We start from the raw sequence: 16319 nt of genomic DNA, 5'->3' as shown, positions 1-16319 counted from the left end.
CTAATAGAACATTGGATGAAATTAAAACTGAAAAACGTGTATGAGTGAATCTGGTGCAGATACAAGGATTAAATGTAACCTTTCTCACCTGGAAATACTCTTCACCATATCTCACTAAGACTTTTCAGATACATTTCATTAAAATAATTATTTCAGTAATTAGATTTAGTTCTGCTGTAAAATGAAAGTTTCTGCCTAACAAATTCCTTCAGCCTAATACAGAAAATTAAAGAAGAGTTTGGATTGCTCATGATGAGCATGTTTTTCTTTCTGTAGACATTGTCCTTGTAAATTCCCTTTAAAAAGTAGATGCCAGCAGCTTTTTTTTTCCCCCCTCTTTTAATAATTCTTTTAGTTTAAATTCAACAAATGTATGAATGTGGGGAGGACTGGAGGGGACAAAAACAAACCAGAAACATACCACACAGCTTCCACTGCTTTTTATATCAACAGATGATATAAATGCAATATATATGTATACACACACACAAATATATATATACACACACACATATACACAGAGCTATCTCTAACCAAATTTTGCTTTAAAATGGCATCCCTGGAAGAAAGGAATACATTGCAACAATTTCTTAGTTTCAGCTAAAGCTTTTATTCTTTAATGCTAATCTAGAAACGATGCTGTTCCAGTCATTGTTCTCTTAAAGAAGTCAATTTTTATATTACTGGACAGTTCCTTTTCTGTTTTCAGTAGGGCAATCAGTTTGTTTTTCAACGTGGTCTTTATCTCACAATAACTGTATACTAGTATGTCAGGATACTGTAACACTGCAGTCAATAGCAACAGGATATTCACTCTGCCAAAAAGTAATCCTATATTGTCCATTACACGCAGGTTATTTTGGAGAATTGTGGAATACTTTCTTTAAAGTGGCAGAAACCTTTTTGCTGTAACATAGTTCAACAGTATTAGTGTTTGTCTCTGCTCTGTAAACAACTCATACTTTTTTTTTTTTTCTGCTAGAATATGCTTAAAATTGTCGCATGTGAGTTGAGGCAGTAAAATACTTCAGGTAAGATAAAAGACTTCAGCAATCCACAGAAACATCAAAGCAGGCACATGTTTGAAAAGTTTAATAATTTTTTTTTTCCCACTTTCACAAAGTAATGCATTTCCTGTCTTGGGCCTGAAAGAAACAGAATTTTCACAAATCAAAAACTTTCAGTTGTGATTTTTTTTTTTTTTCCTGCAACACTCCATGCTTGTATTTTGAAATAATGATTTGTATTTTTTAAGGAATGACTATTAAAAATCCTTTTTTAAAAAAAAAAAATCCTTTGATCTATACTTTTCTAGATGCAGCAACTGAGACAAAAAGAAGGTAAACGATCATCTGGCAGACAAGCACTAGACCCAGCTCCCCTGATTATTTGGCTGCTCCCATCTGCTGGCTGACATTCCCTCCTTTACTGCAGGAAACGTGGTCAGTCACTAATAAGTGTTTATTGATCTCTGCTTGAGATACTTGCTGAGAAATGTAGATATCAATGAATATTTGATCTGAATTAATGCTAAGAACAAAAGTTTTTTCTTTACTGCTTCATTTATATAGGATGTTTATGCCTGCATGATCACTTAAAAATGCCAGATGACTCCAATCTGATGAGAAGGGGACTTCAGTGAGATAAACTCTAATGAATTAATATGCTGTTAATTGTATTTTTTCTTAGCCAAAAGTTATCAGTGTAGTTGTTGCTTTGCGGGGTAAGTCAAAATATTATTGATTCTCAGCAGCTGTACTTGATAAGTAGAATATAGGTCTAATTCAAAGCCCATTGCAATCAATTAAAGGGACTTCCTATTGATTCTAGGAGGCTTTAGATTATTTTCTAAACCAGACCTGGTTGGTGCTCAGTCATTCTTTTCTCCTCCTGTATTCCATCCTTTTTGTTTTGCGCCCTTTCAGCCTCCACAGCCTCTGGGGGAAGGGGCTAAGACGCTGTACCTTAACAGGTGACATTGGGGATGTATTCCTCCATCTCCTCTTGTTCCTCCCAGTTCTTACAGGAGTCAGCAGATGTGGACCACGCACTGTGAAAATGAATGCCAGGTCTTTTTAAATGTTGATTTTGCCTTGTGAAACTGGAGCGAAGAGTCTCGGTCCAGCCTTGGTTCATTCCACCCCTTCTCCCCTTACCCCTTGGCTTCCTGCCCCCTCTCTTGTTTGCAGTCTTTGCCAGTGAGGGGACTGCCAGGCCAGGGCCACAGGGGTGGCTGAGCTGCAGCACTTGTGGAAGATGGCTGGCTATTGGAATATCTGGATACATTTGGGGAGCTGGTGTATCTGCTCTTATCTCCGAGGTTTCTTCCTGACTGCTGTTTGCTGGAGTAAATCTCCTCCCAGTGCCTTTGACTTCTTTACAGTAAAAAGAAAGAAAACGTTACTGAGCCTCTGCTACTGTATCTGTGTTACAGATTGGGAGACTGACACAGGGTTTGCAGAGTCTGTAAGGGTCCCAGGTAAAGATAAAGCAAATAAGCCGTAACCATTAAACACATTCCCTTGCTATGTCCTGGTACAAAGAAAAGGACTCGCCAGGCTTGTGTGGGAATCAGTTAGGCTGGAACATTAGTATTTACCTGTGCAAGCTGAAAGGTTTCTGGGTAGCAGAGAGAATTTGTGCATGCACACTCTCAAGTTTGTATATGACTGATTCACTTCAATACAGTTTCTGCTCTTACCTCAGAAAAGCAGTTAGAGTGTTCTTAATGGCTTTTAAAATTGAATTGTGATGATGAGTCAGAAGAAAGTATAGCTGAAGATGGAACAAAGTCAGAGTTTGTGTGTTACTGCCTGAATCATAATTGTTGGCATCAGTAGGCATACACTCAAATCTTTATGGAACAATGCTTTTCAAAAAGTTTCTTTGAAATCAAGACCAGGGAAATTACTGGAGTACTCTGCTTACTGTAGCTAGATGCTTACTTTTATTAAACCGGCAGAAAAGAAGGGAATACTTACTCAAAATTGCAAATACTTCATACTTCTAAATGCTCTGAAAGAAAAAAAAAATAAAAGTGGAATTCCAAAGCCATAGTTTTACTGAAGGACCTTAAAGAGAATAGCTTGAGAGAAGCTGGATTCCTTTCAAGTGATATGTACAAAAAGATATAAATACTTCGGCTCATATTCCATCTTTAATGTCCTCCTGAGATAAATACATTGTTACCAACAAACAGATTTGATGTCATGTATATGGATTTAGAGTGTAGCAGAGGTTCCTCCAGTTTATTTATTTCATAAACTACATTGAAGAGGTGTTGAGAAAGGAAAACACACACTTGCCTAATTTTTTAGTTTGTAAAATTCTCTCTGGCACAATATCACATAAAACCTAATATTGTGTTTAAAAAGAAAAACAAATCAGCATATATATTCCCGTTTGTCTTCTGTTTGTCTTTAAATCACCCATTAATTTCACTGCAGTCTTACTAGTTCTGCAAAAGACTTAATTTGGGCGCTTGGTAGAGTTGCCAAAGCTAGATTATAGTCAGGAACTGGAACTTTTTTGGTTGGAAATATTACCAAATTTCTGTATTTTAGTTTCATAATTTTATAAATAGTCAGTGATTCAAAACTTTTCACCAAATAATATTTTGGGGCAAAAGCCTAGCTGGAATTTTTTTTTTTTTTAAATTCTAATTTATTCCATTTCCATTTTACATTAACTTCCTGCACCAGTGATGTCCAGATGGAATATTTTGGAGTTTTCCTGTTGTGTCTGTTCTTTTATTTTCAAAAGAATCTGTGTTGGAAGCAGTACATTCCATCAGAATGTTTAAAATCACCATAATTTTCATTACTATTATTTGCTTATCTTCTGAATTTAAGACTTCTAACGCAGAGGCGGTAGTTGCCCACCCACCACAGCACCTTGTGTGCTTCTGCCCGCCCCCTCCTGCGCCGCAGGCTCCTGTCCCTGGGAGTTGAGTTGGGCTGGTCAGTGCGGGGGTCCCTGTCAGGCAGCCCCTGGCCAACCAGGGCAGGGACTGGGCAGCAGCCCCAGTGCCTCGTAGGCCACGCGCACCCAGAAGCCGTGTACTGTACAGGTCTGCAGCCTTCGGAGGCTCCTTTCAATATGACAACGGGACCAAATCCCTAGTTTGGAATCACTTGCTGTTCATTCCTCGCTGAAACGATTTCCCTCTGAATTCACTGGGAATGTGCTTTCAGATTCTGTTAAAAGTGTGGAGAAGCAGAGAGTGGCAGTCTGTGGAAATACCTGTATTTATAGAGCAGAGCACCCCAGAACTTGGTGCCAGTGATCTCTTCCTATACCCGCGAATCCGCTTATTCTAACATGTACACTTGGGTTTACAGGAATGTTTGTCACCCAATGAATAAAACAAAGCAGATATTTATTAACTTCAGTTGGAATGTTGAAATGAGTTTGCTGTGCCTATTCACTACCACTTTTCCATCACTGCTTTGGAAGAATGCTCTAATGCAATGCTGCATTCTGAAACGGATTCAATGTCTTTTTATTTCTGAACAATTTCTTTTTCTCAGGAGCACAAATAATTTTTGCCACAGGTATGGGGTGTGCCTGGGCAAACACTCCACGCTGTATGTTCCTCAATCATTTCTTTTCTAGCAAAAGAGTAGATTTTGCAGGTTTTTTTCCCTTTGGTTAAAAATGGTTGACACAATGAATATGAAATTGGATTAGGTATTTGACAGAATATGCCTGTTTTCTACCAAGGCATTTACCAGTTCACATAGATTTTTCTAGGAAGTTAAATTCTAAGTGCTCCGTGAAAATTCTGATGTATATCTGTGCTATGTTGAATTCTGCTGTTAGTGCAAAACGTCATTTCAGAGATCTTTCTTTGCTTCAAACTGTGACACTTCAGGATCAATACCCTGAAAAAGGGTGATGTGGTGTCTCCTGTGCTAGCAGGAACTACTTGTGCCACCATAAATATTGGAAACAAGATTTCTAGGAATGGAGTTGGGAAGATGTTCTCTTCCTACCTGTTGTAGCTATTGACTGTTTTCTATCTAGACAGTGCAAAATCATGCGTGGATGTGAAGTGTGGGGCATCAAGCTCCCGAGGCAGGCCTCTGTCAGAATGGGGGGTGCAGCCCAGACCCAGGATATCCGTCCTTGACAGCCACCACAGAGATGCAGAGCCCTTCAGAGAAGGTCTTGCTGCTGTCGTACAGTTAAACCTTGCATACTTGTGTTGTCATTGCTATTCTGTGACCAAATGGAGTAAACTTAAGGACAGTCTGAGATGTATTTCCAGTTGTGTTGTAACTGCGCTGGAATCAGCCCTAGACCAGAAAGGCAATTCTCTCCCTGTCCTAGAGCCTTGGCCCAAGGGCATATTTTCATCCTTCTTCCTCGCACCTCGTGCGCAGGGCACAAGTCATGAGGTTAAATGGCCTCTCGACTGCTTTAGCGTTTCCTCCAAAAGGTTTGAGGCAGGATTTTGGGTCAGGAAAGCTCCACGCAGATACAGCCGTGCAGCACCTGTGACTGGCTAAACAAATTCGGATTGTTAGTGGATTGCTTTGAGTCAGCATCCAGTGACTGAGAGTTCAAGAAGGCTTCTGCGAGTCAGGCTGCTGCGTTTCGAAGTCCTGCTCTCGGCAGTACGGTGGGAAACTCTCCTTTCTTCTGCCACCAACCTGACGCAGCAAGGCGGCGGCGTCCATCGATACCAAAAAAAAAAAAAAAAGGAAAAAAAAAAGGCAGAGAACGGGTGGGAGCGGTGAAAGTTACTCACCTCGAGCCTTCCGTGAGCGCTGGGGGCCGGCGGCCGCCCCCGGCCCCGCTCCCGGCCCCGCACCGGCCGCCGGGGGCGGCAGCGGGCGGCGGGCGGGAGGGGCGGGGCGCGGCGGGCGGGGCGCGGGCGCCGGTCGCTCCTCCCGGGGAGCGGTGCCAGCGCGGCGCCGGCTCCTTCGGCACTTCGCCCCGCGCCGCGCAGCCCGCCCCGGCCGGCGCAGCCCTGTTGCACCGACTCCGGGGCAGCGGCCCCCTCCCCGGCAGCCGCGGGGCGGCCCCGGCATCGCCGTGCCCCGCTCCCCCAGCCCCGCCTTTGTCGGCGGCGCGGGCAGGCTGCGGCGGTCGGTCGGTCCGTCTGTCCGCGCTGGGCGCGTGGCTCCTTTGTGTACAGCAGCTGCTCCTGAATGCGGAGGCAAAGCCCGTGGCTTGGCACTGAGCTTTTAAAAAACAACAGCCCTCCCTCCTGCCCTTCCTCCCTCCCTCTCTGCCTCCCCTCCTCCCGCCGAGGCGGACGGGCACCCACCTGGGCTCCGCCGCCCACCTCTCCTCCTCTCCTCTCCTTTCCTCTCCCGTCTTCTCCTCTCCTCCTTGTTTACCTGCACTTTTCCGCCGCCTCTTTCCCTCGCTGTCCCCCGCCGCCTCCCGGCCCTCGTTCGCCCGCGCTCCGGGGGAAGGCTCGGCGCCCCGCAGCTCCCGTCCCTCGGCGGTTTGCCCGCGCCCCAGCCCCGGGGAAGGCACCTGAAGGTGGATCTATTAAACCTCCCGGCGGTCTCTCCAAGTGCACTTCTTGGACCAAAGCACCGGCATGGATGTAAGATTTTACCCGGCTGCGGCGGGCAGCTCGCTCCCCGGAGACCCCTCCAACCTGGACTTTGCCCAGTGTTTGGGTTACTACAACTACAACAAGGTGATTATTCCCGCGTGTAGCAATTCCTGCGTGCTGCTGCCAGGGCCGGCTCCCCGGGAGCCGGAGTTTGGGCTCCGTCGGGGCGGGGAGGCGGGGGGATGCCCGAAAGCCCGGGGCGGCGGGGTGCGCCCGCGGGTCTCGGCGGGGCCGTGGGGCGCCGGCAAGTTGGAGCGGGCGGGCGGGCGCGGGGCCGGAGCACCGGGGCCGCCTCCCTCCTCCGGCCGGCGGCCGCGGCGGGGCTCGCCCCGGTGGACCCGCCCGCCAGGCCACGGCCGGCCGCCGCCTCGGCCCGGCGCTCGGGCGTTCCGGTCGAGTTGGAAACCCCGAGAGACCCGCCGGCAACTCTGGGACGCGAGTCCCTCCGCCCGCGGCCGCGGAACAAAAGGCGGCCGCCACCGCTCCCCCGCGCAGCCGCTGGCGGCTCCGGCCGGGACCGGGACCTGCGCAACTTCTGCCCGGGCTGGAGCCGCTGCGGCCGCCCCGGTGGAGCTCGGGCGTCCCCGGGAGGGAGGGGAAGGGACGCCTCCCTCTGCCCTGCTCTTTCGGATGATTCCGGCTCTGTTATGGCCAGTCTCTAACTGAAGGATTGTGCCAAACGGGAGGATTATCTAAAAGTACATCAGCTGCTAGCACGGGAGGATAACAACAAGCGGTTCGATCTGACGAGGGTCGGCGGAGAAGTTGCAGTACCACTTCTTTCTATTCGCACCTTCTCTGCGGCATGTGTAGTTGATGGAGTAAACGTTACAGTCAGAAGCAATAGTCATCTCCCAGGGGCTACATTCATTTACAAAAATATGTTTTAATATACGGGGATGATTTGTTTCACAAATTACCCAAATCTGGGAAAGGCAAAGTTAAGAATGACACTGTGACTCACGCTGTTTTGAAAAAGACTTAGCTGTTTGCACTGTGATGTGTCAATAGCACATTGAGCTATTAGCACTGGGCCCTCACACATGCACATAAAGATCCCTTTCACACTGTGTTTTTCCTGGTGCTATGTTTGTCCAACCTCTGGGGCCTTTTGTGAGGCACTGTATGAGATGCTGGGGAAGAGAAGGGTGCTGCACAGAGTCTAAACTTACGTTAGAGCCTGTCTTTTTGGAATCCTTTCCAAATGAGTAGGTAAAGTTTGATGAGACACAAAGATCACTTTCAGGGAGAGACATAACGTGGGCTCGAATAAAGAGATTCAGTAGTTGAAGAAAACTTTCTCATAGCAAAACTGCCTCTACAGAGATGTCACGAGCGGCCTTTTCTGCTGCTCTTGACGATAATCTCCATCTCGGCTGCCGCGATGTTCAAGTTTGTCCGTCCCGATTTGGCAGCTGCGTCCCTCGCCGAAAGGCAGCGATGTGCCGTCGCTGGCGATGCTGAGCGGCGTTCCGGGGAGCGTGCTCAGCCCCTGCCCGGCGCATGCTCCTTGGGCCGGGGCTCTTGGCATGCTGCTTTGTTAGTGGTTAATATAGAAAGGCACAGGAGCATGAATTAAAGATGAAATGTCAACCTCAACTTTGAATGCTGCTAAGGACTTCAGGAGCTCTAAAATGCGTAGTAACTGTTCGCTGTCGTCTGATATGCCAACTAATTTTGGAAACTTGCAACACTTACTGACAAACAGCATGCTTACTGTAAATTGCACTTCTTCGGTGACTTTATTGTGTTATGCATGGTATGCACTCTTTCGGGCTCTCTTACAGGTTACTGTATGGGTTCTTTTTTCTTTTTACGTCCAAAATCTTGAATGTTTTCTGAAAACCAGTAGTTTATTGTGTCCATTAACTTGCTGCAAATGCACAGTTATATATAACCTTTTGACTGTATTTCCCCTCATCATACAATGAGAACAGAGCATGCATTCAGAAAAAGTCAAAAGTAACTAACTTTTGACCTATTCAAAAATGCATTTCAGTTGCTGTGCTCCTGAACATAATTTTGGCAAGTATCTTGTAGGCCAGGCTTCCAATCTGCAGCAGAAAATATTTTAATTAACAGAGTACAGCTCATGATGCATGTGTCTTATAATAGATATCTTTGTATGCAAAAGGCCTGATCCGGAGCAGATTGACTCACGCGAAACGGGGTTGCTGTTGCTGTGAGCTCTTCTTTGCCTCAGCTGGGAAAGCAGCAATGTGGTGTACAGGTGTTTCAAGGACAGAAGAGGAATTTGTGAATGAGTTCCTAGAAAGGAGGATTTTAACTGTGTTAATCTAATCTCATTTTCTGCATTGTTTATAATCTGTAACTACAGGAATCATTGTAAATTGTTTTTTTTTTAATTATTCTGAAAAAAAGAGTACATTTATTTTGAAATCTTCCCTCCATCCCTCTCTTTCCATCCATTCTGTCCTCATGTTCCTAAGGAAAATAAATGATTACTCTGTTAGGCACTGAGATGGCCAGAAGGCATAGAAAAAAAGAGTTGAAATATTTACCCCGCTGAAGTAAATGGGAGAACTGTTATTGATTTCACTAGGGACAGTATTTCACCTCAAGTCTTTCTGAAACTCATTTGAGTGTCCTGCCCACTCATCCGTGCCTGCTTCATTGTTAGGAGCTGAATCCATATTCTCCTTGTGACAGTGACATTGCCTGTGACAACTGCTGGGAAGCAGGAAGTGTGATGGCAAGAGTAAACACGCTGCGTGGTTGTATACGTGTGCAAAAGCAGAATTATTTATGTGAAAATATTGTCAGGATCATTAAGGCAGAGAATTAATGGCATGTGGCCTACCTGTGGAAAACCGTATCTTGTATTGCAGTTTCTAAAAATGTTGAACATAAAGCCTTTTAGTGTAAATGCCTTGCACCCTGTGAGACGATGCTGTCTTCTACCTGCATGCTTTAAACAGATTTTCCCAGGACTGTACAGGTTCTTTTGTGGGTACAGCACTGACAGAAGCGTGGCAGACTGACCCATGAATCCCCAAGCAGGACTTGGGATCTCGCATTGCCCTGTGAGCAGGGGACCTGCAGTGGGAGGGAATTGCAGCACAAGCCCTGGGCTTGTAACCACACGTGCTTGGGAGCTGTCCTAGCCCATACCTGCAGGTACCGTGCAGTTGGATTCCTTCTCCACAACTGCTTTCTAAGAGCAATGTCGTGCTTTTGAAATTGGTTGTCAGTACTGGATAAGTAGACTTAAGGGTAGGAGAGGTCATCTTGCATGTTTTTTTTTTTTTGGGGGGGGGGGGGGGGGAAGCATTAGTTTTGAGTGTATGACAAGCACTTGAAAATGGACTAACATACATAAGTATCTCTGCCATTAGTTGTAGTATGCAGTTTCTAGAAAATTCCAGATTGAGATGGTGTGCAACATGGTAAACCCACATAAAGAGCAAAAGAGGAAATAAAGACACAGAAATACGGTGATTTGTCCAAGGTCACTGACATAATCAGGGCTACAACCAAGGTATTCTGAGATTCAGTCCAGTGGTTTATGCTGAATCTCATTTACTCCTAATAGGATTACTTACATGTTTAAAGTAAAGCATGTGCTTAAGTGCTTTGCTGGATCAGGGCCATATTTGATAAGTTTTCAATGCTGGTGTGAGAGTATATAACTTGACCCTGCATGTGTCTGGCTGGTGGTGGTTCAGGATAACAGCGATCCACCTCTGCTTCATGGAATTGCACAAGCGAAATCATGGTCTGCCTGTTTCTAGAAGAGTCCTGCTGTGGTGTACTAAAAAAAAATTCTCCAAAAAGTAGTTATAAAAATTACAGGAAGTTGAAAGAGACCAGCTGTTGTAAAATGTTCTGCTTCTGTTTTGAGCCCTTTTATGGTTCTCTGGATGGAGAATGATTTTGGACATTCGCTGTAGTGGAGTATTTTTTTCTAAACAAACTTTTTCACTTACTGAGTAAATTACATGTCTTGTACTAAAAATATTTAGGGAACTACTATTCATCATAGCAAATACAATTTTTTTATTAAAGGAACAATAATTCTTATAATGCAGTTTGAAAAAGGGAAAACTCCAAAACCTAAACACATACAGCTCAGTGCTTGAGTTATCATTATATTAAATTCCAGAATCCTTACTTCATTATTTAGCTGTCTACATTTTATAATGTTTATCTCTTCTACACAGATTGTCCTCGAAGGATACAAATTTCAAACATACCTACTTTAATTCAGGCACTAGCATACATATGTGAATGTCAGAGCTTGATGTTTTTGGCTGAAATATTTTGCATTTTACAAAGGAAGCTCAGGAAGGTTATCTTGTTCTTGCAGAGGTAAAGACAGCAGTAGTTTAGTAACGTGCTAAACTGGGGCTATAAGTCATTCCTATTAGTGTGTGTTGTTAGGAAAAAATGGATTACAGTTATGCAAACGATTGAAAATTACTCTTCTTGCAAATTTAGTGTGGCTATATATGCATAGGTTTTTCTTTCGTATAGCAGATGGTGAGAGACAATGGGTGCATGTATGCTGTTAGGATAGAAAGCTCCATGCTCACTCATCATCTGCCCTGCATATATGCTAGTTTACATCTGGGCTCTCCTCTGATGCAGAGGGGGTAGTCTCTGGTGACTGGAAGCTGATGTGTGCTGGGGTCATGCATGTACCTACAGTCTGACCATGACCGAGGTGGCCCCAGGTGATGGGAGAGCACCAGAAAGCACCAAGGAGCTCCCACAAAGTAGAGAGTAGAGGTGGATAAGCAGAGACACAAATATGGGTCTTGCTAGAGACAATTTAAGTCAAGGATTGGGAACTTTCTGTGGCACTATCAAATCAGTAAATGCTATTTTATCATCAGTATTCCCCATTGGTCTTCTGGCACATGTGGCAAGTGTGCTGAACTGCTGCTTTCCTAGAACAGCCCTCCCCTGCTTCTGGTATCTCAAAACCTCAGGACTATGCAGGCAACTACTGCTGGGGAGCAAAAAAGTTCCCAAAATACTCGGCTGTCCAATGCAGCACTACAAATGTTGCACATATCACTCCCAGTGCTTGAAAGAGGAGGTGCAATGATCAGATGAGTATATCCACAAGAATAAAAATTATAATTTGTATCATCACCACGATTTACACGATGCTGTTTCAGGAGCAATCATTCCACAGGTTTCATGACGCACTTGAAGAGCTGCTAGCTGTGAAAGGAAACCCCTATATGCCAAAGGCAGGAGCTGTGCAAGAGCCTGTGTTGCTCAGAATGAGCACGTATAGTGGTGATACTAATTGGATTGTGTAGTGTACGATTTTTCTGTTGCTCGAAAAATGCAACTCCTATCCTGAATGTACCATTTGTTACCAAGACATAAGGAGTTGGTTGTATACAAAGTATACTTAGTAGAAGTCAATTTTAAAAAATATTTTTTAGATGTTTTCATTACAATGGATTACAGTTGCATTAGTAAGATACTTGTAATAATGTACAGTGATATATGAAGAGTTTGAATTTAATGTTTAGAGGTAATCTGGAGTATTTATGGTATGTATGGAAATGACTAGTGGGTGTGTTTTAAAATAATGATAGTTTGTAGCAATCGCAACTCTGATGTGCGTGTGCCCTGGACATGGACACCCGCTTACATGTCTGGCTCTAGAGTGAGGAAATACGGACTAAATCCACTGGGATGGCAAAAGCCTCATTCCCATAGCATCGCCTGCATCAAATGTTGTACTTCATGCAGAGCTACAGTGGCCAACCTAACCCTATAATGAATTAGTATGAATTTCTAATAAAATCTAAAATAGAAACACAGGAAATAACAGCTTATATTCTTTGGCAGATACTTGGGATGAGAGTAGCTTGCGTCGACTGTAAGTTGTGTGACTCATTTGTTGCAGTTTTGTGCAGTGTCTGGCAAAGCGAGGCCAATCAAACTGTGACCTTTGGGTTGTGCTGCAAGCTTTTATTAAATTTACAGTTAATACATGCCTATATATTTGTTGAATTCTGACACTCCCTAAAAACCTAAGTAATGCTGGTGAATGATGATAATCTAATTTAAGAGGAAAAGAATTTGTACAGCACTAATCCTACCTTTTTATCTGTAATCACGTTTCTACTGCCGTAAAATTGAGTACTGTTGTACAGACCTAATGGCAGGGTTGAATTTTCAAACGCTTCAAACTCTTATCTGATAGCCGTCTTCTATACTGTTACCTGTCTGTGTGATGTATTTATAGAGTGCCAGTCACTGTAGTATCTTTGCGATGATTGCTACCAAAATTGAGAACTCTGAGGTGAAAATCTAATCAGGACTTTAGATAACAATGTCACACAAGAGCCTTCTGGTCTTTGCCACTGTGCTCTGTTCAGATGAAGACTTTGATGAGATCATGCTTGCTGCTGAGTTATTCATTATTTATTTTTGTAACAAGATTTCTATTTCATATCTTTTCCACTGCATGTTAGCACATGTCAGACCAATCCAAATTCTGTTTTGAATGTATTCTCTCTGTTTGTACCTGAAATAATATATTGAAAAATACAGGCATTACAGGGCTGCTGAACTAGCAAAACCAAAAGGGGAGACTGTTGTCAGACAACTGCTTCTGCCACAGGTACCTCGGGTATCCAAACAGATGTTTTCATGAACTTTTTCAGACGCTTCATGGTAATGGCAGGCAGCCTGAAAATACTATTTTCATCGCATTAAAAAATATCTGAGTTTTGAGCGGAGTGCTGGAGATATGATTGACCGGTGCTGCAGACTCAATTCTGTTGGAAAAGGTGTGCTACTAAAACTAGACTTAGCATATTATTGAAAATGAAAAATATTTTAAACAAACGGTTCATCTAGTTTTGAGTTTGTTTGTATAGTTCATGTGCCAGCTATTGGCATTAGTGTTCTCTGTTTACTCTTGCACCACCAGCCCACCAGCCACCAGCCCACCAGTTTGCCCACCAGCCCATGTTTTGTTGAAAAACCCTGTGTAAGTATCAAGAGGGAAAAGAGAAGCAGTCCATTCTCAAAAACTGCGAGTTGAAAGTATCACTTAATATCTCTTTAAGCTTGATTTAAAAAAAAAAAAGTTATGGATAGAAATCTACTTTTATTTTCTTTCCTGTCACTTGTATCTCAGCTTTGTTTATGCTTGTTGGAGGCTGATTCAATATGGGCATCTTTCACTTACTTATATGGGCATTAGATCAGGCCTGCCTTTGGCATTTCATGGGAGAAATTGTTATCAATTCAATGTTTTATTTTTGCTGTTGTAAAGTTATAGCCCTTCTTACTGTCTGGGTCACTATGACCATATATCATCATTCCTGGCCAAAGACTTGTGAGAGCTAAGACTAAATCTTAGGGAAGAGAGTGGGTTGTGACATAGTGAAGTTAAAAATGTAGGGTGTGTTGGGATGAAATGCCGGGATTTGGACTGGCAACCTCTGAAGTGAGGGATCTGTTTGTCTTCTGCTTTTTTTTAAATTTTTTTTTTTGGTTGTTGTTGGCATGACCTTATCTGCTACTGGCTGAGGTGAGAGATGCGTAGACAATAGCATGGGCATCTCCTCACTTTCCTCATCTGCTTTACAAAGTACGTCATTGATGATTACATAAAATCATTATGCTAAAGCACAATATTGCTTGAACCAGACAGATTTACATTTGTATTTTCTTTTCTCTATTTAATATTCTGAAGAGTTCTGATCAGCCAGGCAACCTAACAAAAGGTTATAAATGTGTAAAATTACCAGTATGGTAGGATGTGTGGAAAATGAAGTCTATATGCAGATGTTTTTGGTCACTTGAAGTGAGTTGTCTTAATCTCTCCATTTGGTTTTCTTAAGAAAATTTTTCAAGAGAAACTCTTCTGTGTTTAGGATTCAAAGTGGATATAGTTTACATTGTAATTCTGTGTACAGTTAATGTAAGAGAAATTAGATGGGGACCTAAAAACTAAATTGTTTTAGATATACAGATTAATAAAGTATTAGTTTGGGGTTTTTTCAGTTTGGTTTGGTTTCTTTTGCAAGGGACCTATGCATAGAAACAACCTGAGCTGTATGAATCATCCTTTCTATCCCAGTGGGACAACTCCTGTATTTAAAGTCACTGAATTATATAAAGGTTTGTAGTTCAGGACATATTTAAACACCTCAATATTGATTAACTGTCTAATTTTGGTATGAAAAATTGTGTTAAAACCATGCAAAATCAATTGCTGCATAGTGGAGTAGCTTATTTTCAGAGCAGATCATATTTATCTGCTGTTCTTTTTATGCTACTCTCTTTGTAGTCATATGGCTCATACAAGTAGTTGGATTTTTGAATGGTTTAGGATACTGTATTTCAGTATTTCTTTGTTATTAATAAAGTGCTTTTGTTAAACTGTACTTTTATCAGTAAACTGTTTTACTGATAGAGGATTAACAGTTCTCTTTTTAAGCAATTTGTTTTCTTAAATAAGAATTTGATTAGGCAGTGGGAAAGTAGTCATCCTGTTTGCTTTAGCAGGTTAATGCTGTTGCTTTTGTGGGTTCTTGGTAAACATGTGCATGAAATGATGATAATAATAGGTGGTCTTGTAAATATGAGGATATCATGGTATTGATATGTTCTAGTGAAAAACCTGATAGTTGTGGTTTCCTACCACAACCCAACATGGTTCTTTCTTCTACTATTGTTTTGGTTGATATGGTTTGAAATACAGTAACCTTACATTAAAAAAAAAAAAAAAAAAAGCAGCCTACTTTATACATGTGGCAAGATAACCAGAATTTTACAATGCATTTTCTGCTCTTTTTCACAGCAGAACTGTAAGTAAACACAAGACTGGACATACCACAGATGTAAATACATTGTGAGGTGCAAACATGAGAGCTTAATTTAGATTTTCACTACTAAGTAATCGTTAAAGTAAATAATATGTTTATACCTATGTGACTTTGTGGTTTTCTGAGAGTGTCCAGTAACTGTATTTCAAATGGTAAAATGAAGTGATTTGTGTCAATTTATTTTGTCCTGCCCAATAATTCACCAGTGCAAGATATTATTAAATAAAAAGATTTAACAGATGCTTCTGCTGTCCTTTCCTTCTGACATTTTTAAAACCTACTTAAAGTTATTTTTATGCTCCCGTGGTGGTGCAATGGAGACCCGAGTGCATGTGGAGTGTTAAATCAGATGTTATGTCATACAAGGCAGCCTGGCTTCCTAAACAGTGACTTGCATCATTGCTTTCATGATAGAGATCTACCTGTTGTTTATGACATAGCAGAAGCACTGGTAAGGAAAGCCGCCTTTGTTTTGTTCTCATACCTTTGTCTAAGCCTTTTTTAACATAATAGCTTTGTGCTGGGATCTGTGATGATGTTTGTAAAGTGCATAGGGCTTGTTGAAAATATGTAATTGTTGTTTCAAGGATTTGACAAGCCGTACGTATGTACATTCTCAGTTCTGATGGTTGTCTTACCTTGGTCTTTTTAAAGTAATGTCTGAATCAGACGTGTGCATCAGTGGCTTCAGGGAAGTGTTTCAGTATCCCATGCTCTCCCAGTCATCATGCCTTACAGGGATGATGTCTTGCTTCTGTGATCTTGCCATTCTGGAATCAGCTTTGTGAGTGCCTTTTCTGTGAGGGGATCCTTGGAGCGTGCTCTGTGTCAGCACGTTCCTCGGGGAACTTTCTTATGTCCCCAAGGCTCTGTTGTCTGCTCTGGATTGGACTTGCTGACTGGTAGCACACAGCAAC

General features: G+C 42.7%; 1 protein-coding gene across 3 annotated transcripts in view; it reads left to right on the top strand.

Moving 5' to 3' along the window:
- The first annotated feature begins 1325 nt into the window (after positions 1-1325).
- Positions 1326-16319, top strand: part of TOX3 (TOX high mobility group box family member 3) — an 84989-nt gene continuing 69995 nt past the window's right edge. For 2 of the 3 annotated variants that reach the window (XM_074839906.1, XM_074839905.1), the window contains exon 1: positions 5955-6658. In XM_074839906.1, the coding sequence (XP_074696007.1) occupies positions 6557-6658 (102 nt within the window). In that variant the 5' untranslated portion in view covers positions 5955-6556. Of the gene's footprint in view, positions 1341-5954; positions 6659-16319 lie in introns of those variants that run through there. The other variant, XM_074839907.1, reaches the window with a different exon arrangement.

The sequence above is a fragment of the Strix aluco genome, chromosome 14, assembly GCF_031877795.1.
Source record: "Strix aluco isolate bStrAlu1 chromosome 14, bStrAlu1.hap1, whole genome shotgun sequence".
In the NCBI taxonomy this organism is placed as follows: Eukaryota; Metazoa; Chordata; class Aves; order Strigiformes; family Strigidae; genus Strix; species Strix aluco.
This window is presented reverse-complemented; position numbering and strand designations above follow the sequence as displayed.